General features: G+C 35.3%; 3 protein-coding genes across 5 annotated transcripts in view; 1 reads left to right on the top strand and 2 right to left on the bottom strand.

Moving 5' to 3' along the window:
- Positions 1–10,713: 10,713 nt before the first annotated feature.
- On the bottom strand, positions 10,714–11,956 carry LOC145803478 (putative F-box protein At3g52320). Its single transcript, XM_082896759.1, has 3 exons — positions 11,353–11,956; positions 11,141–11,238; positions 10,714–11,049 (listed from the first exon to the last, which is right to left on the bottom strand). The coding sequence occupies exons 1-3, from the start codon at positions 11,954–11,956 to the stop codon at positions 10,714–10,716; spliced, it is 1,038 nt and encodes a 345-aa protein (XP_082752885.1).
- A 1,657-nt stretch (positions 11,957–13,613) lies between these two features.
- Positions 13,614–27,542, bottom strand: part of LOC145804441 (putative F-box protein At1g32420) — a 187,816-nt gene continuing 173,887 nt past the window's right edge. Inside the window, exons 2-3 of one of the 3 annotated variants that reach the window (XM_082898305.1) lie at positions 14,904–15,037; positions 13,614–14,657 (exon numbers count right to left, since the gene is read on the bottom strand). In XM_082898305.1, coding sequence (XP_082754431.1) covers positions 13,763–14,657; positions 14,904–15,004 — 996 coding nt within the window. In that variant the 5' untranslated portion in view covers positions 15,005–15,037 and the 3' untranslated portion in view covers positions 13,614–13,762. Of the gene's footprint in view, positions 15,041–27,542 lie in introns of those variants that run through there. The other 2 variants (XM_082898306.1, XM_082898302.1) reach the window with 2 other exon arrangements.
- LOC145803479 (triosephosphate isomerase, cytosolic-like) lies at positions 19,693–21,399 on the top strand. Its single transcript, XM_082896760.1, has 4 exons — positions 19,693–19,745; positions 20,177–20,261; positions 20,370–20,502; positions 21,006–21,399. The coding sequence occupies exons 1-4, from the start codon at positions 19,693–19,695 to the stop codon at positions 21,050–21,052; spliced, it is 318 nt and encodes a 105-aa protein (XP_082752886.1). The 3' UTR covers positions 21,053–21,399.

Here is a 27,542-nt window from a genome sequence, read left to right on the forward strand (position 1 = left end):
AAAAAAAAATTTTGATTATTATTTTTTTTTTTGGTAGAAGTTTTCACGACATGTTAATGTATGCCGTGTAAAGTCATAATATTTTACAACATGAAATGTATGTCGTCTTAAATGCAAATATTTTACGACATATTTTTGTAAGTCGTAAAAACATACATTTTTTACGGCATACTTTTGCATGCTATAAATATATAAATCAACGACTTACATGGTATGTATGCTGTTATTGACAAAACATTAACGGCTTGCAAAAAAAAAAATGCCGTAGAATGTACTAACAACGACATGCATTTAATGCATGTCGTAAACATGATGCCATGAATAGTTAGTTTTGTTGTAGTGAATTTCTCATGTTTTGGACAAACTATCTAGTAATTGCAACTTTTCATCTCCAAGAACAATGAAGCAAAAGCTGGCCTAGATAGTGGTAACATGTACGCATGTTATATACTATATATTAAAATCTGATCATAATAATGTACACTAAATCATTCCACATGTGAGAGGAGTTCATCAAATTAACATATGAACAACTGGCCAAATTCTAACTATTGATCTATTTCTGAAATATAAATATTAGCTCTTGTTTACATAGGTTAAGAAAATTTTATATTTTCTTGCAAAATGTATAATATTTTAAAACTTATTGATATGTGTCTTTAAGGTATGTGTTAATAAAATTATTAAATATTTTAAAGATAAGTAACAAATGTTACGGACAAATGCATTTATAGAGCATTCGTCACCATTTCTTTTCATTTTTCTATGTGATTATGTAAATTGTCATCCCTAATTACAACAAAGGCAACAACAGTGTACTTTGAACATCGGCTGGACTGGAGATCTTAGAGGTAGCCCAAAGGCCACACAAAAAATTAGCAAAATTCTTTTCAATTAATAATCAAAAAAATACATCATGAGTTATAATCAAATCATAATTTATATATATTATAAATTTTATCGTTATTTTTATTTTTTTCAGAAAAAAATATTTTGATATAAGTGAAATTCATAATTTTTTGATAAATTGGATTAATACAAATGATGATTTGGTTTCAAGTTAAAAATGTAAATTTTTTAAAAATTATTTTTAATTTTTTTTTATAAGCCTTTTACAAAGGATAACACATGTAGTGACATAAATTTTTATCAATCATTAGCAAATCTATTTGTAATTTGGCTTTCAGTTGTTAGAATTTTTTTACACAAAATGTTAAGATTCAAAATTAATTTTTCATTTTAAAAATAAATTATCATGTATCGCACAAAATATCTACTAGTTAATTAATAAAGAGATTGAGATAAAAAATGTGAAAATGTTCCATCCCCTAATTTCAATTTCAAGGTTGATATATATATATATATATCACTCATATACTTTTGCATTATCTTTGAATTTTTTTGGAGGAGATTGATTAATAAGTCTCATATTTTTTTTTCTTGTGATCCATTTAGTCATTTTGAATGTATAATGATTCATTTGTCCGTCACATTAGAGTATCACATTTGAAATAGTATACTAAAGAGTTTTTTAGTGTCACATTATACCCGTCACGTTAGAGTTTCACATTTAGAAGAAGTACATTAAAGAGTTTTTAATTTTTTTAGAGTGTCATATCATACCTGCCATGTTGGAGTGTCATATCATATCTGCCACGTTGTCACGTTTGAGAAAAATACATTAAGAAGTTTTTTTTTAAATTTTTTTAGAGCGTCACATCATACTCGCTATATTGTCACGTTTGGGAAAAGTACACTAAAGAGTGTCACGTATCACGTTTGAGAAAAGTATATTAAGGAGTTTTAAATTTTTTTAGAGTGTCACATCATACCCGCCACGTTGTCACGTTTGGAAAAAGTGCTCCAAGGAGTTTTCAATTTTTTCTAGAGTGTCACATCATACCTATTATGTTGTTACGTTTCAGAAAAATATACTAAGGAGTCTTTATTTTTTTTGAAGTGTTACATCATACCAGCCTCGTTGTCACACTTAGGAAAAATACACTAAGGAATTTTTATTTTTTTTATTTTTATTTTTTTTAGTAAAAGTTATGGAGTATGACATCATACTTGTCACGTTGTAACATTTAAGAAAAGTACACTAAAGAATTTTTAATTTTTTTAAAGTGTCACATCGTTGGAGTGTCATATTAATACTTGCCATATTGGAGTATCACATTATACCTGTCACATTAATAAAAGGGTATAGTTGTCCACCAGAACACTAGGGGTGAGTATGGTCCGGATTGAGATAAAATTAGGACTATCTACGGTTCTTGAAAAATTGGAACCAATCCAATCTGTTTAAATCGTGGAACCAATCCGAACCAATCTATTTAAACACGGATAGGATCGATTTAGGATGACAGATTCACATAATTAAATAACAAAAAAGATATAAAACATTTTAATTTCATAAAAACATAAACATAACATCATATTAGTTCCACAATAGTAACATGTCTTTCTACAATAGCGACATAATTCTTTTAGAATTTAAACAACTATAAGAAAATTGGCTCCACCATAAATGTACGGGGAGCAAATATTCCGGCAAGCCCGTACTCCTTTCTTCCAAGCTCCTGTCTGTCCGATCAACCTGCGAGCACAACGGCGGTGAGCTACCCGGCGGTGTGTGGCCGGAAAACCCCTCCGACGATCAAGTTAGCACACACCTTGGGATAAAGAGAGAGGAGAGAGTTAAGTGTAAGTATTTCTCTTACCAAATGTTCATCTGTCCGCGTATGGGGGGTGCAGACATATCTATATACCCTTCTGCGCCCCAAATCTACTCCCAGTGGTTTCTCGACACGTGGCTCTGCTATCCCGTCTATCAGTACAAATCTTGCTGACCATCACCTAACCCGACTGCCTGCTCACTCTACTGGGAGCTCGGCTACCGGGCTGCACCATCTCGGCTGTCAATGGCCATGCTGTGCTCCATGCATAAGTATACCAACAACTAAGCTCAATGGAGGCTGAGCTTGGCGGCATCTCGGCAAAGCCGAGCTCGGGAAAGCTCATTCTTGTCTGCAGTCGGCCTACCTGCCGAGCAAACAAGTACCTCGATCCAACCATGCCTTACCGGGTGCCAGACATTTCACTTGTCCGACTCCGCTACCACGAAACCATATAGCTCGGTCCAGCCAAACGTGGCCTTAACCAAGCAGCTTCTTTCAAGACAGGGCCACACAATCCTTGGCTCAACACCTGCTCGACCAAACTGTCCGGCGTAACCTTGTCTGGCCCAAAACTGCCCGGCCAGTTCCAGATCATTATTCTCCCTCTCAATTGCCCCTTAATTCCGTCCGCGCAAGCGTGACTGGGATTACCTGTCTGACCGAGGTTACTTTTCCTCGGTTCTTAGTTTGCAAGACGGTGACCGCACTAATCAACATTCCCGGTTCCTGGCTTGCTCGGTTTAGGAATTCTAAGGCGAGCAAGGTCCGTTCCGCGACTTGCTTCTTGGCGAGCAAGGTCCGCTCCGCGACTTGCTTCTTGGCGAGCAACATCAGCTCGGCAAGGAATACCAAGGTTGGGGAGCAAGGTCCGCTTCGCGATTTGCTTCTTGGCGAGCAACATCAGCTCAGCAAGGAATACCAAGGTCGGGGAGCAAGGTCCACTCCGCGACTTGCTTCTTGGTGAGCAACATCAGCTCGGCAAGGAATACCAAGGTCGGGAAGCAAGGTCCGCTCCGCGACTTGCTTCTTGGCGAGCAACATCAGCTCGGCAAGGAATACCAAGGTCGGGGAGCAAGGTCCGCTCCACGACTTGCTTCTTGGCGAGCAACATCAGCTCGGTCAAGGAACTCCAAAGAAGGCGAGCAAGGTCCGCTCCGTGACTTCCTTCTTGGCAAGCAACATCAGCTCGGTCAAGGAATACCAAGGTCGGGGAGCAAGGTCCGCTCTGCGATTTGCTTCTTGGCGAGCAACATCAGCTCGGTAATGAATACCAAGGTCGGGGAGCAAGGTCCGCTCCGCGACTTGCTTCTTGGCGAGCAACATCAGCTCGGCAAGGAATACCAAGGTCGGGAAGCAAGGTCCGCTCCGCGACTTGCTTCTTGGCGAGCAACATCAGCTCGGTTAAGGAACTCCGAAGAAGGCGAGCAAGATCCGCTCCGCGACTTCCTTCTTGGCGAGCAACATCAGCTCGGTCAGGAATACTAAGGTCGGGGAGCAAGATCCGCTCCGCGACTTGCTTCTTGGCAAGCAACATCAGCTCGGCAAGGAATACCAAGGTCGAGGAGCAAGGTCCGCTCCGCGACTTGCTTCTTGGCGAGCTACATCAGCTCGGTCAAGGAACTTCAAAGAAGGCGAGCAAGGTCCGTTTCGCGACTTCCTTCTTGGCGAGCAACATCAGCTCGGTCGAAACTTCAGAGCTGAGCAAATCATCAACTCCTCTAGCCGGAGTAAATCATCTCGGCTGGAACCTCGGAGTTGAGCAAATCATCAACCCGTCAGCCGGAGTAAATCATCTCAGCTAGAACCTCGGAGTTGAACAAGTCATCAACCTGTCAGCCGGAGTAAAACATCTCGGCTGGAACCTCGCAGTTGAGCAAATCATCAACTCTTCAGCCGGAGTAAATCATCTCGGCTGGAACCTCGAAGTTGAACAAGTCATCAACCCGTCAGCCGGAGTAAAATATCTCGGCTAGAACAAAAGAGTAGGCCCCTCATCCACTATTATTTCGAACACAACAAAGCTCTTCAGCAAAAGTAATTCACTTCTATTACATTGACAGAAAGTGTATTTGCATTCAGAAGTGTAGTGGAAACAAGTCCTTCCTCAAAAAATTACATAAGGCTGTATTCCATGGCCGGGGTACGCCTTTGCCATCCAAATCTTCTAAGTGATATGTCCCCTTGCTCGGTTATCTTGTAAGGCCCTTCCCAGTTTGCCCCTAGCTTGCCTTTTCCCGGCACTAGTGCGTTGCCCATGACCTTCCTTAAAACCCAGTCGCCCACTTGCCCGTTGCCACCGGGGTTGTCTCCGCGGTGGACGTCGCTGCATCATCCTCTACTCGGATGTGCTCATTGATGCGCTACATTAGGTGCCACATGGATGTCTGCTGGCTCATTGTAAACGAATCCCTCAGCCTATGTCCGACTGGGAGACCGCACTTATATTGGGTGATTGCCAGGTTGACCGGGCAATCTAGGATCTCATTGAAGGTTTCCCAGTACCTGGAGTTGTACGCCTTAAGAGTGTCGCTCGGTTCCATCTTGACCCTGAGAAGGTGGTCAACTTCCTTTGGCGTTTTGGTGTTGGTTTTGAAGCGCATCACAAAGGCTTCCGCCAACTGCTGCCACCCTTCTATGCTCCCCTCCGGCAGCCTCTCAAACCATTTCAAGCCCAGCTCGCTCAAACTTGACTGGAAGATGAGGCACATAAGAGCGTCATTTCGCCTATGTCTGGCCATGACCTGTCGGAAGTGGCTCACATGCATATACGGATCCGTCTTTCCATCATAGAGCGTGAATTTTGGCTAGTGAAAGCCCGCGGGAAGCAGTGTTGTTTCTACCTCCAGGGAGAAAGGGGTGGCGCTCAGCCTTGCCAAATCTGTGTCTAGAAGGAGAGGCGCAGCAAGGCGGGGTGGAGGCGTTCTGACCTCTGCACTGGCGTGAACCCCATAGGATAGCCGTGGGAACGCCGGCACCCTCTGAGCCTCGCGCCGGCGAGTCCGTTCCTTCAAGACTACCCGCAAATCCTCTGAACGAGCGGAATAAGAGTACCTTGACGTCGTCACCGGACGTGAGGGCCGGTAGGTGCTGTCTTGCGTGCTGGACTTCTCTGCACACATATCGGAATCACCAACCTTGTAACTTCTGGTAATAGAGATGGACGGACTGTGCCGCTGACTCTGACTGCCTAATCGGCGGGGTTGGACGTGCTCATTGTGGTCTCCCACTCCAGCTACACCCTTCCCTTTGACATGCCGCTTCAGCTCCTCCATCTCTGCCGCCATTCGCCGGATAACGGCGTCCTGGTCCCTTAGCTTATGTTCCAGACGCCTGGCATGTGACTCTCTACGCCGCCGATGACCGTCTGGACTATGTGAATGACCATAGCTTCTTCCGCGCTTATCTCGCGCGTCTCCCGACTGTCCTCCGGGGGGTGCCTCCAAGTTCGCCATTGGAAGGATGGCAGGATGTCCTTCTCTCCGTCGGGTGAACTCCGGGGTAGCTCCATCGATGGCGGACAACGGAATCTCGTCGTTGTTCGCCATGGACGGCGATCAGATGAGCCTGGAAGACAAGGTTTTATCTGTCAAGTTTCCCACAGACGGCGCCAATTGTACGGGGATCAAATATTCCGGCAAGTCCGTACTCCTTTCTTCCAAGCTCCTGTCTGTCCGATCAACCTGCGAGCACAACGGCGGTGAGCTACCCGGCGGTGTGTGGCCGGAAAACCCCTCCGACGATCAAGTTAGCACACACCTTGGGATAGAGAGAGAGGAGAGAGTTAAGTGTAAGTATTTCTCTTACCAAATGTTCATCTGTCCGCGTATGGGGGGTGTAGACATATCTATATACCCTTCTGCGCCCCAAATCTACTCCCAGTGGTCTCTCGACACGTGGCTCTGCTACCCCGTCTGTCAGCACAAATCTTGCTGACCATCACCTAACCCAACTGCCTGCTCACTCTACTGGGAGCTCAGCAGCCGGGCTACACCATCTCGGCTGTCAATGGCCATGCTGTGCTCCATGCATAAGTATACCAACAGCTAAGCTCAATGGAGACCGAGCTCGGCGGCATCTCGGCAAAGCTGAGCTCGGGAAAGCTCATTCTTGTCTGCAGTCAGCCTACCTGCCGAGCAAACAAGTACCTCGGTCCAATCATGCCTTACCGAGTGCCAGACATTTCACTTGTCCGACTCCGCCACCACGAAACCATATAGCTCGGTCCAGCCAAACGTGGCCTTAACCAAGCAGCTTCTTTCAAGACAGGGCCACACAATCCTTGGCCCAACACCTGCTCGACCAAACTGTCCGGCGTAACCCTGTCCGGCCCAAAACTGCCGGGCCAGTTCCAGATCATTATTCTCCCTCTCAATAAATATTTAAACTAACAAACAAAAACAATAAAAAAAGATACTATGCGGATTTAAGTTTGGGTTTATGTTTTATACGGAATAAGAGAAGACATTATGTGAGAGGGTGTATAATATAAATATAAACTATTTGTATACGGTCCGGATCGGTTTCAATCCGGAACCGATCCGTGGACTACGAATTTTTAATTTTTCAATCTGAAACGGAGCCATGGATTCAAAAAATCAATCCAAACTTACTGAATTGAACTGGACCGGATCGGATTACGAATTTTACGAATTCCTTGCTTAGCAGTACAAAACACTATTAAAATCACAAACAGAACCACACGGAAAGAAACTCTCCACTAATAGGACTTAACAGATTAATAGAAAAAACTTGAGATTAATTGGAATCTTGTTTGTGAAATGAGATTTATTGGCAAATATCCCCCTTTTTTTTTTTTGAATTTTTTGAATTAATTAATTATTATAATGATTCATTTCCTTAATACACCAAATGAAAAAAGAATGGTCTATTATTAAAATTATATTTCTGTCTATTTTTTTAAGATAAATTTGATATAAAAATATAACTAACTAATATCCAACCATCTCAATTTTTTGTATTAATATTTTTATAACATCCCCCAAAATAGGCTCACCATACCTGACTATCCAACTCAAGAATTTGATTTTTCTTTAGTTCTTTTTTCTTCTTTCCAATCTTAAAAAAAAAAAAAAAAAAGAGCAATTTCTTGAATAATTTCTCATGTTTTGGACAAACAATCTAGTAATTGCAACTTTTCAGGTCCAAGAACAATGAAGCAAAAGCTGGCCTAGATAGTAGTAACATGTACGCATGTTATATACTATATATTAAAATCTGATCATAATAATGTACACTAAATCATTCCACACGTGAGAGGAGTTCATCAAATTAAAATATGAACAACTGGCCAAATTCTAACTATTGATCTATTTCTGAAATATAAATATTAGCTCTTGTTTACATAGGTTAAGAAAATTTTATATTTTCTTGCAAAATGTATAATATTTTAAAACTTATTGATATGTGTCTTTAAGGTATGTGTTAATAAAATTATTAAACATTTTAAAGATAAGTAACAAATGTTAGGGACCAATGCATTTATAGAGCATTTGTCACCATTTCTTTTCATTTTTCTATGTGATTATGTAAGGGGAACTTACTGATAAGTCCCATGTAACAAGTTCAAAACCCAACTAATCCCAAAACAAAATACTTGCACCAATTAGTCCAACACATTTTTAATTGTTACCAATTTTTTTTTTTTTTTAATTTATAGACACTGTTCACATCTTACTACCGTCGAACTTCCGTTTAACGGTCGCCGGAGACGCACCAGAATGTCTAGAATATTGCCGGAAAAAAAAAATTAAAAAACATGTTATGAAACTATAAAATTTTACAGTTCTAAAGAATGTTATAAAACTGCAAAATTTTACAGTTTTAAACCATGATTCATTCCAGCACCAAAAAAAAAATTTGAAACTGCAAAATTTTACAGTTTTCACCGCCTGTAACTAAAATTTGAAAACTGCTTGTTCAGAATTCGAAAATTTTCTCCATTAGAACAGAAAAACAGAAGTGTATAGCAGAGAGAGAAAAAAAAAAAAAAGAGATCGAAGGGGAAAGACGGATGTCTAACCAAATCTGTGTAGATCTACTCAGATCTGATGTAGATCTGAGTAGATCTATATCAGATCGAAGTAGATCCATTCATCTTCTTCGTCGGAAAATATATCATCTTCTTCGTCGGAGTTGATTTCAATGCTTGGTGGTTATCAATGAACCCCGATCAATGGAGAAAGATATGATCACCGGTGGTCCTCTTCCATGACAAACACGGTGACAGAAAAATGTAGAAAAAACAACGAGAGAGGAAGGGAAGCAAAAAGCAGAGAGAGAGAGGAAAGGACTTTTGGGTGTAGTGAAAAAGTTATGGAATTAAATGGAGATCACATGTTTCCCATGGGACCTATGGGTAATTTCCCCATTATGTAAATTGTCATCCCTAATTACAAGAAAGGCAACAACAGTGTACTTTGAACATCGGCTGGACTGGAGAAATTAGAGGTTGGGCTATGTTGGGCCTAATTGACTCTAGCAGAAAGTTACAAGACTAATAAATGGCCAATGTGTTACTTTCATCAGGTGTCCATGTATATCCATTTAATGATAATTTACTTTTTATACATCGTTTCTTTATTTATTTGGAAAAATATTATTTAGTTATAAATTCTATAAAAATACTTGTAATCTGATAACTCAATTGAGGGAGTGGGGCAGGCGGATTGACAATCTGGGATTTAGGGCTGTTCAAATATCTGTCTGTCCCAGTTAACTCGCTCTATTCGACTCGGATAAACTACTAACGAAAGGTTCCGATGGTCATTTCTAAAAATAATTTATATACACGTGTAACGTCTAATTTAATATTGATTAATTGAAATAATAGAATTCAATATTTTTTTTTGTTAAATTTTTAACAAATGCCAAATGATAAATGGTAAGAGTATTATTTTAAAGAATAATGATTCATCAAAAATAATTATATATATTTAAGGCATGTTTCTTGACTAGTTTTTAAACAAAAATTTTGAAATTTTAATATTATTGATAATGTACCTTCATTCGCTCTGCCAAAATATGTATGCAAAAATAATTTAGCTGGAATAAAAAATTTACAATTATTATGATGTGTCATATAATTAATCAGAATCCTTTTAAGAACTGAACCAATTAAGGTTATAGAGATTTTGTGCCTAATTCTTTTTAAAAACATTATTTACGATTTGAATTTATAATTTTTTATGCATCAATGTGAATAACTCTTACTATACTACATTTGAGTAAACCCACCTTAAGATATAATTAAAGACCTGATGCATCACTTTAGATACGATTAAAAACAAAAGAAATTAGTAAAAATCTTTTCAATTAATAATCAAAATAATACACCATGAGTTATAATCAAGTCATAATTTATATATATTATAAAAATTTTAGTTATTTTTATTTTTTTCAGAAAAAAATATTTTGATATAAGTGAAATTCATAATTTTTTGATAAATTAAATTAATACAAATGATGATTTGATTTCAAGTTAAAAATATAATTTTTTTAAAAATTATTTGAATTTTTTTTATAAGCCTTTTACATAGTGACATAAATTTTTATCAATCATTAGCAAATCTATTTATAATTTGGCTTTCAATTGTTAGAATTTTTCTACACAAATATTAAGATTCAAAATTAATTTTTCATTTTAAAAATAAATTATCATGTATCGCACAAAAATACCTACTAGTTAATTAATAAAGAGATTGAGATAAAAAGTGTGAAAATGTTCCATCCCCTAATTTTTCCAAACTCACCCAAAGATATGGCAAATAATAAATTGTTATCTTTCGAGGGAGTTCGGGGGTAGAAATTAGGAGATGTAGTATTACTCTTCAAAATAATAATAAAAAGTAAAGACAGGTCAACAAATATAATTTTGATTTATTAATTTCAACATCCATAAAAAAAGTACAAATTTTCAGAAGAGAGAAAATAAACCAACGAGACAACCTACACAAAAAAAAGAAAAACAAAAAAAGGAAACCGAAGAAGACAATCAGATAACAATAATAATAGGTCATTTTGGATTTGGTTTCCTAAACGCTAGGCTCTGGCGACTGGTAATAAAGAAGTCATGAACCGCATCAGAGAATTGGTAGCACCTCCTCCCATCCTCATCATTTTGTCCGAACAATGAAACTAAGCTCTCTTTGTAGCAAACAGCCCAAAGCCCAAGAAAACTGCCACATCCGTACATTTCAAGATTTCTAATCTCATGAGTTTCATGGTTGAACAACACCAGCTCGTTCATCCGAGTTTCAAAGAAAAGCTCCTTCTTCTTCCAAAACCCACACGGACGTGAAACTTCTGGAAAGGGTTTTACTGTTACTAGTTTGATCCAACACCCTTCCTCCTCCATCACCCATATATCAATAATACATTCCAAAGTCAAATCAGTTTGAGAAAAGAACAAACCAATAGAACCGTTGTACAATGAAAGAGACCCCCCATTTATGTTTAGTACTAGCAGGCACCTCTATCTCTCTAAACTCCTCTAGCCTCATGTCAAATGAAAGGATGCCATATCGATTAGCATCATTAACTACAGTACACAGCCAATAATATGCTCCATTTATGCATGTAGCACATCAAGAATTATAGGTGGAACGAAGTGTAGGCATCGTAAGAAGATCGAAATGTCTCCATGAATCTTTACCTAGAGTGTACACTGCAACAACATAATAAGGATAATATATGTCATCATCCGATTCATCACCTGATTCATCACCAATCACTTCATAAAAGTTGCCAATCCAAATAATCTTGTAATCCCTAGTCAATGGATCCAACCCAAATCCAACTACATTTCTAATGGCATGAAAAATTGGTGGAAAAATTGGTTTGAGTACATGGAGGCGTCTAAACTCTCTCATAGCAGGGTTCCACAGAGCCATACGGTCGCCATCACTGTACCAAGTGTATACCAAAAATATGCCATCAATGGGGCCAACAACTTCTCCCATACAATCTGGGATCTGTAGATGATCAAGATTTTCATGTAAAGGCGGTATGCCAGCAAGTGTTTCATCAGGGAAAAGAGCGATAGCATATCTATCAATGTCGGAAATATAATGATGAACAAGGAGACGGCCATTATTGTTTTCTTGGTTAAAGTGCTTGCTAATGAAATCAGGATTTTTAATTAGAGTGTACCAGTACCTGCAGACACATTTGAATCGCAATAGGGATTTCACGGGCAGCCTTGAGAGTATCTCATTCACAACATCTTCAGGTAAATTTCGATCCCTAGTGCTCAACATTTTACCACCTCTGCTGTCAAGAGCCTTATTTTTCTGATGACACAAAAATAAAAAGAACAAACCTGCATTATAGTTGAGTGAAAAAGGACAAAAAGAAATCTTGTAATGCTCACCAGCTGCAACATCCTCAATTGCAAAAAAGATATTGATAATGATTCATTTCCTTAATACACCAAATAATATAAAAAGAAATATAGGTTGACGTATCGTATGTGATTTTGAGACAATAAATCAAAAAAAAAAAAAATTCTATAACATCAAACAATCATTTATCACGATGATCACAGTTGCTCTGCGACATTTTACCTCTCTCAAATAATGTTTCATGAATCAAATCCTTTTTTAAGAAAGGTGACAGCAGAACACTACCTAAAAGAAAGAATGAGGAATGAATTGATAACTTTGAACTAATAGCAAAGATAAAACATTGCACTTCAAAAGTCTTAACGTTTGGCAAAGTGTTGCATTTGGAAAAAGATGAAATATTATTTTTTGAGAATTCAAAAAATTTATTAATATTTCTGGAACTGTGAAAAAAAAAAACTCATCCGGTTAGTTTTAAAAATAATTTATATACACGTGTAGCGTTCAATTTAATATTGATTAATTAAAATAATAGAATTCAATATTTTTTTTGGTTAAATTTTTAACAAATGCCAAATGATAAATGGTAGAGTATTATTTTAAAGAATAATGATTCATCAAAAATAATTGTATATATTTAAGGCACCCGTTGATGTTTCTTGAGTAGCTTTTAAATAAAAATTTTGAAATTTTAATATTATTGATAATGTACCTTCATTAGCCCTGCCAAAAGATGTATGCAAAAATAATTTAGCTGGTATAAAAAATTTACAATTATTATGATGTGTCATATAATTAATCAGAATCTTTTTAAGAACTGAAACTATTAAAGTTACAGAAATTTTGTGCCTAATTCCTTTTAAAAACACTATTTATGATTTGAATTTGTAATTTTTTATGCATCAATGTGAATAACTCTTACTATCCCACCTTTGAGTAAATCCACCTTAAGATATAATTAAAGACCTGATGCATCACTTTAGATACAATTAAAAACAAAAAAAATTAGCAAAAGTCTTTTCAATTAATAATAAAAAAAATACATCATGAGTTATAATCAACTCATTATTTATATATATTATAAATTTTTTCGTTATTTTTATTTTTTTCAGAAAAAAATATTTCGATATAAGTGAAATTCAAAATTTTTTGATAAATTAGATTAATACAAATGATGATTTGATTTCAAGTTAAAAATATAATTTTTATTAAAATTATTTGAATTTTTTTTATAAGCCTTTTACATAGTGACATAATTTTTTATCAACCATTAGCAAATCGATTTGTAATTTGGCTTTCAATTGTTAGAATTTTTCTACACAAAATATTAAGATTCAAAATTAATTTTTCATTTTAAAAATAAATTATCATGTATCGCACAAAATACCTACTAGTTAATTAATAAAGAGATTGAGATAAAAAGTGTGAAAATGTTCCATCCCCTAATTTTTCCAAACTCACCCAATGATATGGCAAATAATAAATTGTTATCATTCGAGGGAGTTTGGGGTAGAAATTAGGAGATGTAGTATTACTCTTCAAAATAATAATAAAAAGTAAAGACAGGTCAACATATATAATTTTGATTTATTAATTTCAACATCCATAAAAAAAAGTACAAATTTTCAGAAGAGAGAAAATAAACCAACGAGACAACCTACACAAAAAATAGAAAAAGAAAAAGCAAACCGAAGACGACAATCAGATAACAATAATAATAGGTCATTTTTGATTTGGTTTCCTAAACCCTAGGCTCTGGCGACTGGTAATAAAAAAGTCATGAACTGCATCAGAGAATTGGTAGCACCTCCTCCTATCCTCATCATTTTGTCCGAACAATGAAACTAAGCTCTCTTTGTAACAAACAGCCCAAATCCCTAGAAAACTGCCACATCCGTACATTTCAAGATTTCTAATCTCATGAGTTTCATGGTTGAACAACACCAGCTCGCTCGTCCGAGTTTCAAAGAAAAGCTCCTTCTCCTTCCAAAACCCACACGGACGTGAAACTTCTGGAAAGGGTTTTACTGTTACTAGTTTGATCCAACACCCTTCCTCCTCCATCACCCATATATCAATAATACATTCCAAAGTCAAATCAGTTTGAGAAAAGAACAAACCAATAGAACCGTTGTACAATGAAAGAGACCCCCATTTATGTTTAGTACTAGCAGGCACCTTTATCTCTCTAAACTCCTCTAGCCTCATGTCAAATGAAAGGATGCCATATCGATTAGCATCATTAACTACAGAACACAGCCAATAATATGCTCCATTTATGCATGTGGCACATAAAGAATTATAGATGGAACGATGTGTAGGCATCGTAAGAAGATCGAAATGTCTCCAAGAATCTTTACCTAGAGTGTACACTGCAACAACATAATAAGGATAATATATGTCATCATCCCATTCATCACCTGATTCATCACCAATCACTTCATAAAAGTTGCAAATCCAAATAATCTTGTAATCCCTAGTCAATGGATCCAACCCAAATCCAACTACATTTCTAATGGCATGAAAATTTGGTGGAAAAATTGGTTCGAGTACATGGAGGCGTCTAAACTCTCTCATAGCAGGGTTCCACAGAGCCATACGGTCGCCATCACTGTACCTAGTGTGTACCAAAAATATGCCGTCAATGGGGCCAACAACATCTCCCATACAATCTGGGATCTGTAGATGATCAAGATTTTCATGTAAAGGCGGTATGCCAGCAAGTGTTTCATCAGGGAAAAGAGCGATAGCATATCTATCAATGTCGGAAATATAATGATGAACAAGGAGACGGCCATTATTGTTTTCTTGGTTAAAGTGCTTGCTAATGAGATCAGGATTTTTAATTAGAGTGTACCAGTACCTGCAGACACATTTGAATCGCAATAGGGATTTCACGGGCAGCCTTGAGAGTATCTCATTCACAACATCTTCAGGTAAATTTCGATCCCTAGTGCTCAACATTTTACCACCTCTGCTGTCAAGAGCCTTATTTTTCTGATGACACAAAAATAAAAAGAACAAACCTGCATTTTAGTTGAGTGAAAAAGGACAAAAAGAAATCTTGTAATGCTCACCAGCTGCAACAACCTCAATTGCAAAAAAGATATTGATAATGATTCATTTCCTTAATACACCAAATAATATAAAAAGAAATATAGGTTGACGTATCGTATGTGATTTTGAGACAATAAAAAAAAAAAAAAAAATTCTATAACATCAAACAATCATTTATCACGATGATCACAGTTGCTCTGCGACATTTTACCTCTCTCAAATAATGTTTCATGAATCAAATCCTTTTTTAAGAAAGGTGACAGCAGAACACTACCTAAAAGAAAGAATGAGGAATGAATTGATAACTTTGAACTAATAGCAAAGATATAACATTGCACTTCAAAAGTCTTAACGTTTGGCAAAGTGTTGCATTTGGAAAAAGATGAAATATTATTTTTTGAGAATTCAAAAAATTTATTAATATTTCTGGAACTGTGAAAAAAAAAAAAAACTCATCCGGTTAGTTTTTAGTTTTTGGAGTTTTTTTTTTTTCTTTTTTCTTTTTTCCCCCTAATATACAAGTTCACCTATAGAAATATATGGAATTTCTGAGGAATAGATGGAGAGATTCTAAGACATGGAAATAAATCAATAAACCAAAAACATACGAATAGATCGGTAAAAACCAGACAATTGACAGATAAGAAGCACAGAAAAATAAAGTAAAAAACAGAGAACCAGCTTCAAATGTTAACGCAGAGAGAGAGAGAGAGAGAGAGAGAGAGAGAGATTGCTTCGGGCGATGTGGTTGAGAGATGTCTATATACCTAAATTCTCCACAATTTCAACAGGAGAGATTAATAAGAACAGCCACAATCTAACACAAAATAATATTAGTCAGTCCGAATTAAACTAATTCAGACAAACAACTGTGGTCATTGCACTCCAAGATCAAAAAATAATATTAAAAAAAATGCCCACAACCTGGATAGCAAAAGGAGAGTAAATAGAAGAGCAAGAGAAACAAATCTGGAGAAAATAAACCATGGTTCCAATTTTCTTAATTCAATTTTACAGTTTTAAACCATGGTTCCAATTTTCTTAATTCAATTTTTTTGAAAATGATTTTTTTATTTTTAGTATTTTTTTCTGTTATTTTTAGTTTTTTTTTTTGTTTCTAGCGAATTTAAATTATATAGGGTATCAGTTTGAGTTTAAACTTATTTTTATATAATTTTTTTGTAAACATTTTAAATATATATATATATATATATATATATAAAGTTTTTACGACATCGTGTTCTTCAAAAGAAAAGTTGTTTGTTTTTTTTGCATATTGATTTAACAGGTTAATAGAGAAGCAGAAAAAGAAAACAAAAAAGGGAATAATTTTTTTTTATTCATTGTGTTTTCAATTTTTTTTTCTTTCTATATTTCTTTAAAATGTAGGTAAACTGTTTTTTAATTTTCAAATTGTTTCCAAAACAATAGTATTTCAAACTTTTCCAAAAAAATAAAATAAAAATTGCACACACAAAAAAAGAATGAGGATGTTCTTAAACATTTTTTGAAACACCAAAAACAATGATAATAATAAAATATTAAAAAACAAAAAAAAATTCTTATTTCTTGGATGGTTGAGAATAGTAAGTTGAAAATATATTCTAAAAATTTACTTATTTTAGAAAAAATAATGAGTAAGGAATAGATATTCAAAAAATTTTTTTTTTTTTTGGGGGGGGGGGGGAGTAAGAAATAGATTTTTAGAAAAAAATTTCAATTTCAGGGTTTGATATTTGAATTTTTTTAGAGGAGATTGATTAATAAGTCTCATATTTTTTTTTCTTGTGATCCATTTAGTCATTTTGAATGTATAATGACTCATTTGTCCGTCACATTGTAGTATCACATTTGAAATAGTATACTAAAGAGTTTTTTAGTGTCACATTATACCCGTCACGTTAGAGTTTCACATTTAGAAAAAGTACATTAAAGAGTTTTTAATTTTTTTAGAGTGTCATATCATACCTGCCATGTTGGAGTGTCATATCATATCTGCCACGTTGTCACATTTGAGAAAAATACATTAAGAAGTTTTTTTTTTTTTTTTTAGAGTGTCACATCATACTCGCCATGTTGTCACGTTTGGAAAAAGTACACTAAAGAGTGTCACGTATCACGTTTGAGAAAAGTATATTAAGGAGCTTTAAATTTTTTTTAGAGTGTCACATCATACCCGCCACGTTGTCACGTTTGGAAAAAGTGCTCCAAGGAGTTTTCAATTTTTTTTAGAGTGTCACATCATACCCGTTATGTTGTTACGTTTCAGAAAAATATACTAAGGAGTCTTTATTTTTTTTGAAGTGTTACATCATACCCGCTTCCTTGTCACACTTTGAAAAAATACACTAAGGAATTTTTATTTTTTTTTATTTTTATTTTTTTATAGTAAAAGTTATGGAGTATGACATCATACTTGTCACGTTGTAACATTTAGGAAAAGTACAGTAAAGAATTTTTAATTTTTTTGAAGTGTCACATCGTTGGAGTGTCATATTAATACTTGCCATATTGGAGTATCACATTATACCTGTCACATTAATAAAAGGGTATAGCTGTCTACCAGAACACTAGGGGTGAGTATGATCCGGATTGAGGTAAAATTAGGACTAGCTCGTTATCTACGGTTCTTGAAAAATTGGAACCAATCCAATCCGTTTAAATTGTGGAACCAATCCAAACCAATCTATTTAAACACGGATCGGATCGGTTTAGGATGACATATTCACATAATTAAATAACAAAAAAGATATAAAACATTTTAATTTCATAATAACATAAACATAACATCATATTAGTTCCACAATAGTAGCATGTCTTTCTACAATAGCGACATACTGTTTTAGAATTTAAACAACTATAAGAAAATTGGCTCCACCATAAATATTTAAACTAACAAACAAAAACAATAAAAAAAGATACTATGCGGATTTAGGTTTGGATTTATGTTTTATACGTGAAAAAACTAGAAATCCCCTAGATGTTGATTTGTGATTATGTATCAATTTTAAGCAGAATATAACAATCCCAATCAAACAATCAAGACAAAGAGACACAACGATTTAACGTGAAAAAAACCACAATTGGACACCTCCAACTGTGATAAAAAAACCACGGGCAACAGCCACAAGAACAATCCACTAAGAAGATTTAAAGGAATTACACAGGTATACTCTCAATTACCTAGCGAATCCACAACGCCTAATTGAACCAACCTCTATGTGCCTCTTCCAACCCCATCTTCACCACGGAATTGTCTTTCTGATGAGCCACTTCGGATTCCACCAAAGCTTCAGGCTCGAATTCTTCAGAATCCACAACTGAAGAATAACTCTCTCTTTTGTGTATAACAAACAAACCTTTGATGTACTCTCTTTAAATCATGAGTTGAAGACTCAATAAAAACATCAAAGGAAAAAAGAACAAAATATCCCCAGATATAAACCTTAAGAACCAAAAAGAAGATCTGGAGGACTTCAATCAATCACCTAGTTTTGGGAGAAAACCAAGTATTTATAGAGAACCAAAAGTAATCCTAGATTGGGAAGAAAACAAACTCCTTGAGAAATCCGGATTCTGAGGCTCGCTCGAGCGAAGATTTGCTGGCTCGAGCGAGGAGTGTATTTTTCATGATTTCTACTAGTGCCTTGGCTCGAGCGACGGATCCTTGGCTCGAGCGAGGAATACACTCTTTCAGGTTTTTGTATGGACGTAATCCTTGGCTCGAGCGCGCATTCCTTGGCTCGAGCGAGCAAGCCCTAGCTCGAGCGAGAATTCCTTGGCTCGAGTGAGCAACGACGGACATGCAATTTTGAATGCAATTTTGCATTTTGCTTCGGCCGCGAGCTGACCGGGCAGCTCGACCTCGTAATAATCAGCGAAGTGGCAATCTTGAAAGCATTAACATCACAAACTTCTCTGCATGGTTCGATTCGGGTTTGGATTCGCATCTAATAAACTCATAGCCTCACTGAAATAAAAGTGCGAAAATAAATACATCTGAAAGGAGTTTTGTCAAACGGGGTTGCCAAGAATAAAAACCTAACAATACGGAATAAGAGAAGACATTATGTGGGAGGGTGTATAATATAAATATAGACTATTTGTATACGTTCCGGATTGGTTTCAATCCGGAACCATGGGGTTCAATCCGGAACCGATCCGTGGACTACGAGTTTTTAATTTTTCAATCTGAAACAGAGCCATGGATTCAAAAAATCAATCCAACCTTACTGAATTGAACTGGACCGGATCGGATTACGGATTTTACGAATTCCTTGCTTAGCCGTACAAAACACTATTAAAATCACAAACAGAACCACACGGAAAGAAACTCTCCACTAATAGGACTTAACAGATTAATAGAAAAAACTTGAGATTAATTGGAATCTTGTTTGTGAAATGAGATTTATTGGCAAATACCCCCCTTTTTTTTTTGAATTTTTTGAATTAATTAATTATTATAATGATTCATTTCCTTACTACACCAAATGAAAAAAGAATGGTCTATTATTAAAATTATATTTCTGTCTATTTTTTTAAGATAAATTTGATATAAAAATATAACTATTTTTTTGAAGTGTTACATTATTATAATGATTCAAAATTGTTGGGTCAAAAAGGGAGGTGCTTTCACTGGTGAGGTTAGGTATGGTTCATCATGCTGTTAATAATCTGTATTGCATTGGCAAGTGTTGAATTAATTAAAAGGCATTCAGTTGCTCCTTTAGAATTGTCATTTGGAAAGTTGTAGGAGGTTTCCTTGTGTTATGGCTCAAGGATAAGTAATCAACACGTATTATTTGAGTATCATGTCCCAATTTGAAAGATGAGATATTTCCTAATGCACCACTAGTCCCACCATGATCCTTCTATCGAGAAATGGTTTCATATATTTCTGATTTTAATTTTATGAATTTACTTCAGCATCCCATTTCCTAGTTTAGTCTTCTTTAGAGTTATTATAACTTTTTCTACAGCTATCCATTTTTACAATGTGCTTCAAATTTCTGAGCATCTATCATGTACTTCAAATTTCTTCAATGCAAAAAATTTAAATTGGTTCTTTTGAATGTGCAGTGTAGAGATGCTCGTCAAGATGGGCATTCCTTGGGTCATTCTTGGTCATTCTGAGAGGAGGGCTCTGTTAAATGAATCAAATGAGGTAACCCTTGTTTCATTCATGGTGCAACGATTATTCATTTATGATGATGCCAACTATGTTGTTGATTATTATTTCACATGTTCATAATTTGGGACATTTTCATTTCAGTTTGTTGGAGATAAGGTTGCATATGCTCTTTCTCAAGGTTTGAAGGTAATTGCTTGTATTGGAGAGACTCTTGAGCAGCGAGAATCAGGATCTACCATGGATGTTGTTACTGCACAAACTAAGGCAATTTCAGGTACTTATTTCAATGTTGTTTATAAAAACTTGTGCAGCATACTTTAAAACACTTTTGTATATTGTCTACCTAGAATCTGAGTCAGTGGGTTTCTGGTTTTCTAAATGGAGCTGACCTGAATGTTAAGTTATTTACTTCTCTCTGATGTAGAGTAGAACTATAGGGGATTCACTTTAAAATTTCTAGAACAACTTGTTCACCTTATGGTTGAATCATCTGAGAAAAATGGAACGAACTAGGGTTTAGGGTTTATATTCAGCTGAGAATTGGCCTCCTGCTAATGCACGGTAAAACCTATCTCTGCAGTAGACTGGCCTTCCATTAGCAGCTGCTGCTAGATCATCATCAGACTTCACCTCCACCGGTAATCTCAACAGCTCATCTTTTCTATATATTTACATAGACATAGCAATGGCAAAATAAAAGTAACATCAGTATATTTGAAACTAAATCTATTTAAATACCTTATATTGTTTTTTTTTTTTTTTTGTTGATCTTTGAAGCTGAAACATTGAATGAAATCCTCTACTGGGGTAGCAAAGATAAATAACACTGCTGAAACAGCTCATTGCCGAGAAGATGCCAAGTATGTCAATTGTTTTCCTGTCTTCATTAGCTCATTGCCGAGAAGATGCCAGAGTTGCTGGATTTTGATAAGGATCTCGTTCATTTGGAAGCAGCTTCTAAGGTTTGCATTTTTCTTAATGTAATATGTGAATGAGGTGTCTTTAGTTGATTTGTAATATGTCAATTGCTTCTTTTTCTTTTTTTTTTTTTTGCCAGATTTATGTTGGATCTTCATAGATGTGCATAGTTCTAGTTTCATGACAAAACTGGTGTATGTTTATTGACAATGATGTTGAGATATAAAATAAAGGGGATTTTCCAATATTGAAATTTTAATCTTAGTGGAAAATTCAGTAGTAAATTTGGTTTGATTTTTCTTTTGTTAAAATCTGCAAGTTCTTGCTTAGTTAAGTATACTGACACATTTATCTTGCAAGGGAAGCGCAGTATTTTAGAGATGTATCTGTATGTAGGTTAGATTAGATGATGGAAGTGAAAATGCTAACATATTTTTTATTGCATGAGTCTAGCTAACTTGTTTAAGAGCCAAATTTAATTGAAATATTTCTAACAGTGTTACCAAAAAATGCTAATGCCTTAGAGATTTAGGGCTTTAAGTTTATAAGCAACTACTTGGTTTGTTCACAAGTTGCCGCACTTTATAAGCTGCTGCCTTTGTTTGGATGTGCTTACGGCTAGGCAAGGTTATGTTCTTGTGCGTTTGTATATATATATATATTTTAAAAATAACTTTTTATGGCATGCAAAATTATGCCGTGAAAAGTGTAATAATTTATAGCATGTAAGAAAATGTCGTAATAGATTATATACGGCATACAAAGTATGTCATAAATATATTAAAAATGACCTTCTACGGCATACAAAATTATGTCGTGAAAAGTGTGATGATTTATGACATGCAAGAAAATGCCGTAAAATATTATATATGGCATACAAAGTATGTCATAAATATATCAAAAATAACCTTCTACGGCATGCAAAATTATGTCACGGAAAGTATGATGATTTATGGCATGACAAAAATATCGTAAAAAGTTATATACGACATACAAAGTATGTCATTAATGTTTAATTTATTACCTTTTACAACTTTACCTGCATGCCGTAAATAATGCTTAACTTTCCACGGCATGTCATATAACGGCATTTGTGTGCATGCCGTGAAAGAGTTTTTACGGTATGCATCGCAAGCCGTAAAAATTCAATTTTGTTGTAGTGTATCCAACCATCTCAATTTTTTGTATTAATATTTTTATAACATGCCCCAAAATAGGCTCACCATACCTAACTATCCAACTCAAGAATTTTATTTTTCTTTAGTTCTTTTTTCTTCTTTCCAATCTAAAAAAAAATAAAAAAAAAACCCCAAGAAAAAACAAATTCTTGAATAATTTCTCATGTTTTGGACAAACTATCTAGTAATTGCAACTTTTCATCTCCAAGAACAATGAAGCAAAAGCTGGCCTAGATAGTGGTAACATGTACGCATGTTATATACTATATATTAAAATCTGATCATAATAATGTACACTAAATCATTCCACACGCGAGAGGAGTTCATCAAATTAACATATGAACAACTGGCCAAATTCTAACTATTGATCTATTTCTGAAATATAAATATTAGCTCTTGTTTACATAGGTTAAGAAAATTTTATATTTTCTTGCAAAATGTATAATATTTTAAAACTTATTAATATGTGTCTTTAAGGTATGTGTTAATAAAATTATTAAATATTTTAAAGATAAGTAACAAATGTTACGGACAAATGCATTTATAGAGCATTTGTCACCACTTCTTTTCATTTTTCTATGTGATTATGTGAATTGTCATCCCTAATTACAACAAAGGCAACAACAGTGTACTTTGAACATCGGCTGGACTGGAGATCTTAAAGGTAGCCCAAAGGCCACACAAGAAATTAGCAAAATTCTTTTCAATTAGTAATCAAAAAAATACATCATGAGTTATAATCAAATCATAATTTATATATATTATAAATTTTTTCGTTATTTTTATTTTTTTCAGAAAAAAATATTTTGATATAAGTGAAATTCATAATTTTTTGATAAATTAGATTAATACAAATGATGATTTGATTTCAAGTTAAAAATGTAAATTTTTTAAAAATTATTTTTAAATTTTTTTTTATAAGCCTTTTACAAAGGATAACACATGTAGTGACATAAATTTTTATCAATCATTAGCAAATCTATTTGTAATTTGGCTTTCAGTTGTTAGAATTTTTTTACACAAAATATTAAGATTCAAAATTAATTTTTCATTTTAAAAATAAATTATCATGTATCGCACAAAATATCTACTAGTTAATTAATAAAGAGATTGAGATAAAAAATGTGAAAATGTTCCATCCCCTAATTTCAATTTCAAGGTTTGATATGATATATATATATATATATATCACTCATATACTTTTGCATTATCTTTGAATTTTTTTGGAGGAGATTGATTAATAAGTCTCATATTTTTTTTTTCTTGTGATCCATTTAGTCATTTTGAATGTATAATGACTCATTTGTCCGTCACATTGGAGTATCACATTTGAAATAGTATACTAAAGAGTTTTTTAGTGTCACATTATACCCGTTACGTTAGAGTTTCACATTTAGAAAAAGTACATTAAAGAGTTTTTAATTTTTTTAGAGTGTCATATCATACCTGCCATGTTGGAGTGTCATATCATATCTGCCACGTTGTCACGTTTGAGAAAAATACATTAAGAAGTTTTTTTTTAAATTTTTTTAGAGCGTTACATCATATTCGCCATGTTGTTACGTTTGGGAAAAGTACACTAAAGAGTGTCACGTATCACGTTTGAGAAAAGTATATTAAGGAGTTTTAAAATTTTTTTAGAGTGCCACATCATACCCGCCACGTTGTCACATTTGGAAAAAGTGCTCCAAGGAGTTTTCAATTTTTTCTAGAGTGTCACATCATACCTGTTATGTTGTTACGTTTCAGAAAAATATACTAAGGAGTCTTTATTTTTTTTGAAGTGTTACATCATACCCGCCTCGTTGTTACACTTGGGAAAAATACACTAAGGAATTTTTATTTTTTTTATTTTTATTTTTTTTTAGTAAAAGTTATGGAGTATGACATCATACTTGTCACGTTGTAACATTTAAGAAAAGTACACTAAAGAATTTTTAATTTTTTTAAAGTGTCACATCGTTGGAGTGTCATATTAATACTTGCCATATTGGAGTATCACATTATACCTGCCACATTAATAAAAGGGTATAGCTGTCCACCAGAACACTAGGGGTGAGTATGGTCCGGATTGAGATAAAATTAGGACTAGCCCGTTATCTACGGTTCTTGAAAAATTGGAACCAATCCAATATGTTTAAATCGTGGAACCAATCCGAACCAATCTATTTAAACACGTATCGAATCGATTTAGGACCACAGAATCACATAATTAAATAACAAAAAAGATATAAAACATTTTAATTTCATAAAAACATAAACATAGCATCATATTAGTTCCACAATAGTAACATGTCTTTCCACAATAGCGACATACTGTTTTAGAATTTAAACAACCATAAGAAAACTAGTTCCACCATAAATATTTAAATTAACAAACAAAAACAATAAAAAAAGATACTATGCGGATTTAGGTTTGGGTTTATGTTTTATACGGAATAAGAGAAAACATTATGTGGGAGGGTGTATAATATAAATATAGGCTATTTGTATACGGTCCGGATCGGTTTCAATTCGGAACCATGGGTTCAATTCGGAACCGATCCATGGACTACGAATTTTTAATTTTTCAATCCGAAACGGAACCATGGATTAAAAAAATCAATCCAAACCTCCTGAATTGAACTGGACCGGATCGGATTACGGATTTTACGAATTCCTTGCTTAGCCCCACAAAACACTATTAAAATCACAAATAGAACCACACGGAAAGAAACTCTCCACTAATAGGACTTAACAGATTAATAGAAAAAACTTGAGATTAATTGGAATCTTGTTTGCGAGATGAGATTTATTGGCAAATTCCCCCCTTTTTTTTTGAATTTTTTGAATTAATTAATTATTTTTTTTCATATTTATCAAATCTCTTTTATTACAAATGTTTGGGGTCTGTTTGATAACGTTTACGTTTTTCAGTTTATATTTACAAAAATTTTATCTGGTTTTTGTTTATTTTTTATTTATTTTTAGAAAAACATAAATTACAAACACGTTTGGTAATTGATAAAATATTTAAAAAAATTTTAAAATATAAAAAAGAGTGAGAAATGGCAAGTGGTGACAAGTGGCGGCGGAAAACGGTGGTGGAAAAGTGGTGACGATGGGTAGCGAGTGGTGGTGGGTGGTGGCGGGTGGGTGGGTGACGGTGGCGGGTGGTGGGTGGTAGCGAGTGGGTGGTGGTGGTGGCGGGTGGTGGCAGATGGGTGGTGGTGGTGGGTGGGTGGGTGGGTGACGGTGGCGGGTGGTGGGTGGTAGCGAGTGGGTGGTGGTGGTGGCGGTGGCGGGTTGTGGGTGGTGGTGGTGGGTGGTGGCGAGTAGGTGGCGGGTGGGTGGTGGTAGCGGGTGGGTGGTGATAGCGAGTAGGTGGCGGGTGGTGATGGTGGGTGGGTGGGTGACAGTGGCGGGTGGTGGGTGGTGGTGGTGGCGGGTGGTAGGTGGTGGTGGCAGGTGGGTGGCGGATGGCGGGTAAGTGGCAGGTGGTGGTGGTGGTGGGTGGGTGGGTGACGGTGGCGGATGGTGGGTGGTAGCGAGTGGGTGGTAGTGGTGGGTGGTGGGTGGTGGTGGCAGATGGGTGGCGGGTGGGTGGTGGTGGTGGTGGGTGGCAGGTGGGTGGTGGTGGCGGGTGGTGGATGGTAGTGGCAGGTGGGTGGTGAGTGGTGGTGGCGGGCGGTGGATGGTAGTGGTGGGTGGTAGTGGCGGGCGGTGGATGGTAGTGGCGGGTGGCGGGTGGTGGCGGGTGGATGGTAGGTGGGTGGTGGGTGGTGGTGGTCGTGGCGGTGGCGATGGATGGGTGGTGGTGGCGAGTGGGTGGCAGGTGGGTGGTGGTGGCTGGTTAGTGGCAGGTGGGTGGTGGTGGCAGGTGGGTGGTGAGTGGTGATAGCAGGTGGTGGTAGGGAGTAGGTGGTGGTGGTGGCGGTGGCGGAAGACGGTGGTGGAAAATGGTGGCGGGTGGTGGCTAATGTTGGGTGGTAAAAAAAAAAAAAAAACTCAAAACTCAAAATGAAAACACATTTTTTGAGTTTACATTTTTTGGCCAAATTTATAAACTGAGACTGTTGATTTATAAATTAAAAATTTACCAAACAAGTTTTTATTTGAGTTTTTAAAATTTTTGTAAATATAAATAGAAAACTGAAAATGTAAGTGTTACCAAACGACATCTTAGTCTTTCAATTTGTGTTTAATTATTTTTATATTCAATTTTTAAAAATTTTAAATTCAGTTAAAGATACTGAGTTCAGCCAAAATTATTTATATATTCAATTTTTTTTTTTAAATTTATATATTCAATATATTGAATGCACTATTTGAAGCTATATTTATTTTACGAATTCGCACATACATCCCATGTGTCAAGCCGCTAATTATTATTATTATTAGGTAAACTCAATCCAATCACGGCCCAATGGACTTAATAAAGAAGCCATTTGTTTTGTTGAAACAAAAAAAAGTAAAAAAAGAAAGAATCATTAATCCCAGAATAAAAATGAGATCTTTATTTACCATCTTTATACATGGACATTTTGAGGTGGTTTGAGATGATTTAAATAACTATACTTTTTAACTTTTTATGAAATATGGGTTGGATATGGGTTGAGTTTGAAGTGATGTGATAGAGAGGTGATGTGAGTTAAATAAGATGATGTGACTTAAATAGAATAGTAACTTTTTGACTTTTTTAGGTTATGAAAAGAAATTATAAGTATTCTAAAACAGGAATAAATCATACCATACGTAATCAAATCTCCAACTTTTTAAATAATATATATTTTTAAAATCAAAGCCAACAAAAACTATTTTGCCTTTTCGATTGAATCAAGAAAGCCGTGATCATTTAGGATAGGTTGTATGTTATACACCACACATTTGAAGAATGAATAATAACACAAAAGTGATAAGTTGTGTTATTTATATCAACAATTATAAAATTAGAGCACATGCAACATTTATATTTATTCCAATAAAACTAAACAATTTCTTTATGTTTTATAGTTTTTACCATTTTTGGTATGGATAGTGTGCATCTTAAAAATGAAAACAAAAGAATAAAAAATATAATGTAGTCTTTTTTTGTTTCCCAAAAAATAAATCAAACCTATTTATCTTATAACACAATAAGTCGAGAGCACAATGTGTCTAATATGAGATCGTAAATTATCTTCTTTTATTTTTGTGTTTTTTTTACTGGAGGGCTCCATGCCAATACTATTATCTCTTC

The sequence above is a fragment of the Camellia sinensis genome, chromosome 12 (genome assembly GCF_055761805.1).
Source record: "Camellia sinensis isolate YWXY chromosome 12, ASM5576180v1, whole genome shotgun sequence".
Classification (NCBI taxonomy): domain Eukaryota; kingdom Viridiplantae; phylum Streptophyta; class Magnoliopsida; order Ericales; family Theaceae; genus Camellia; species Camellia sinensis.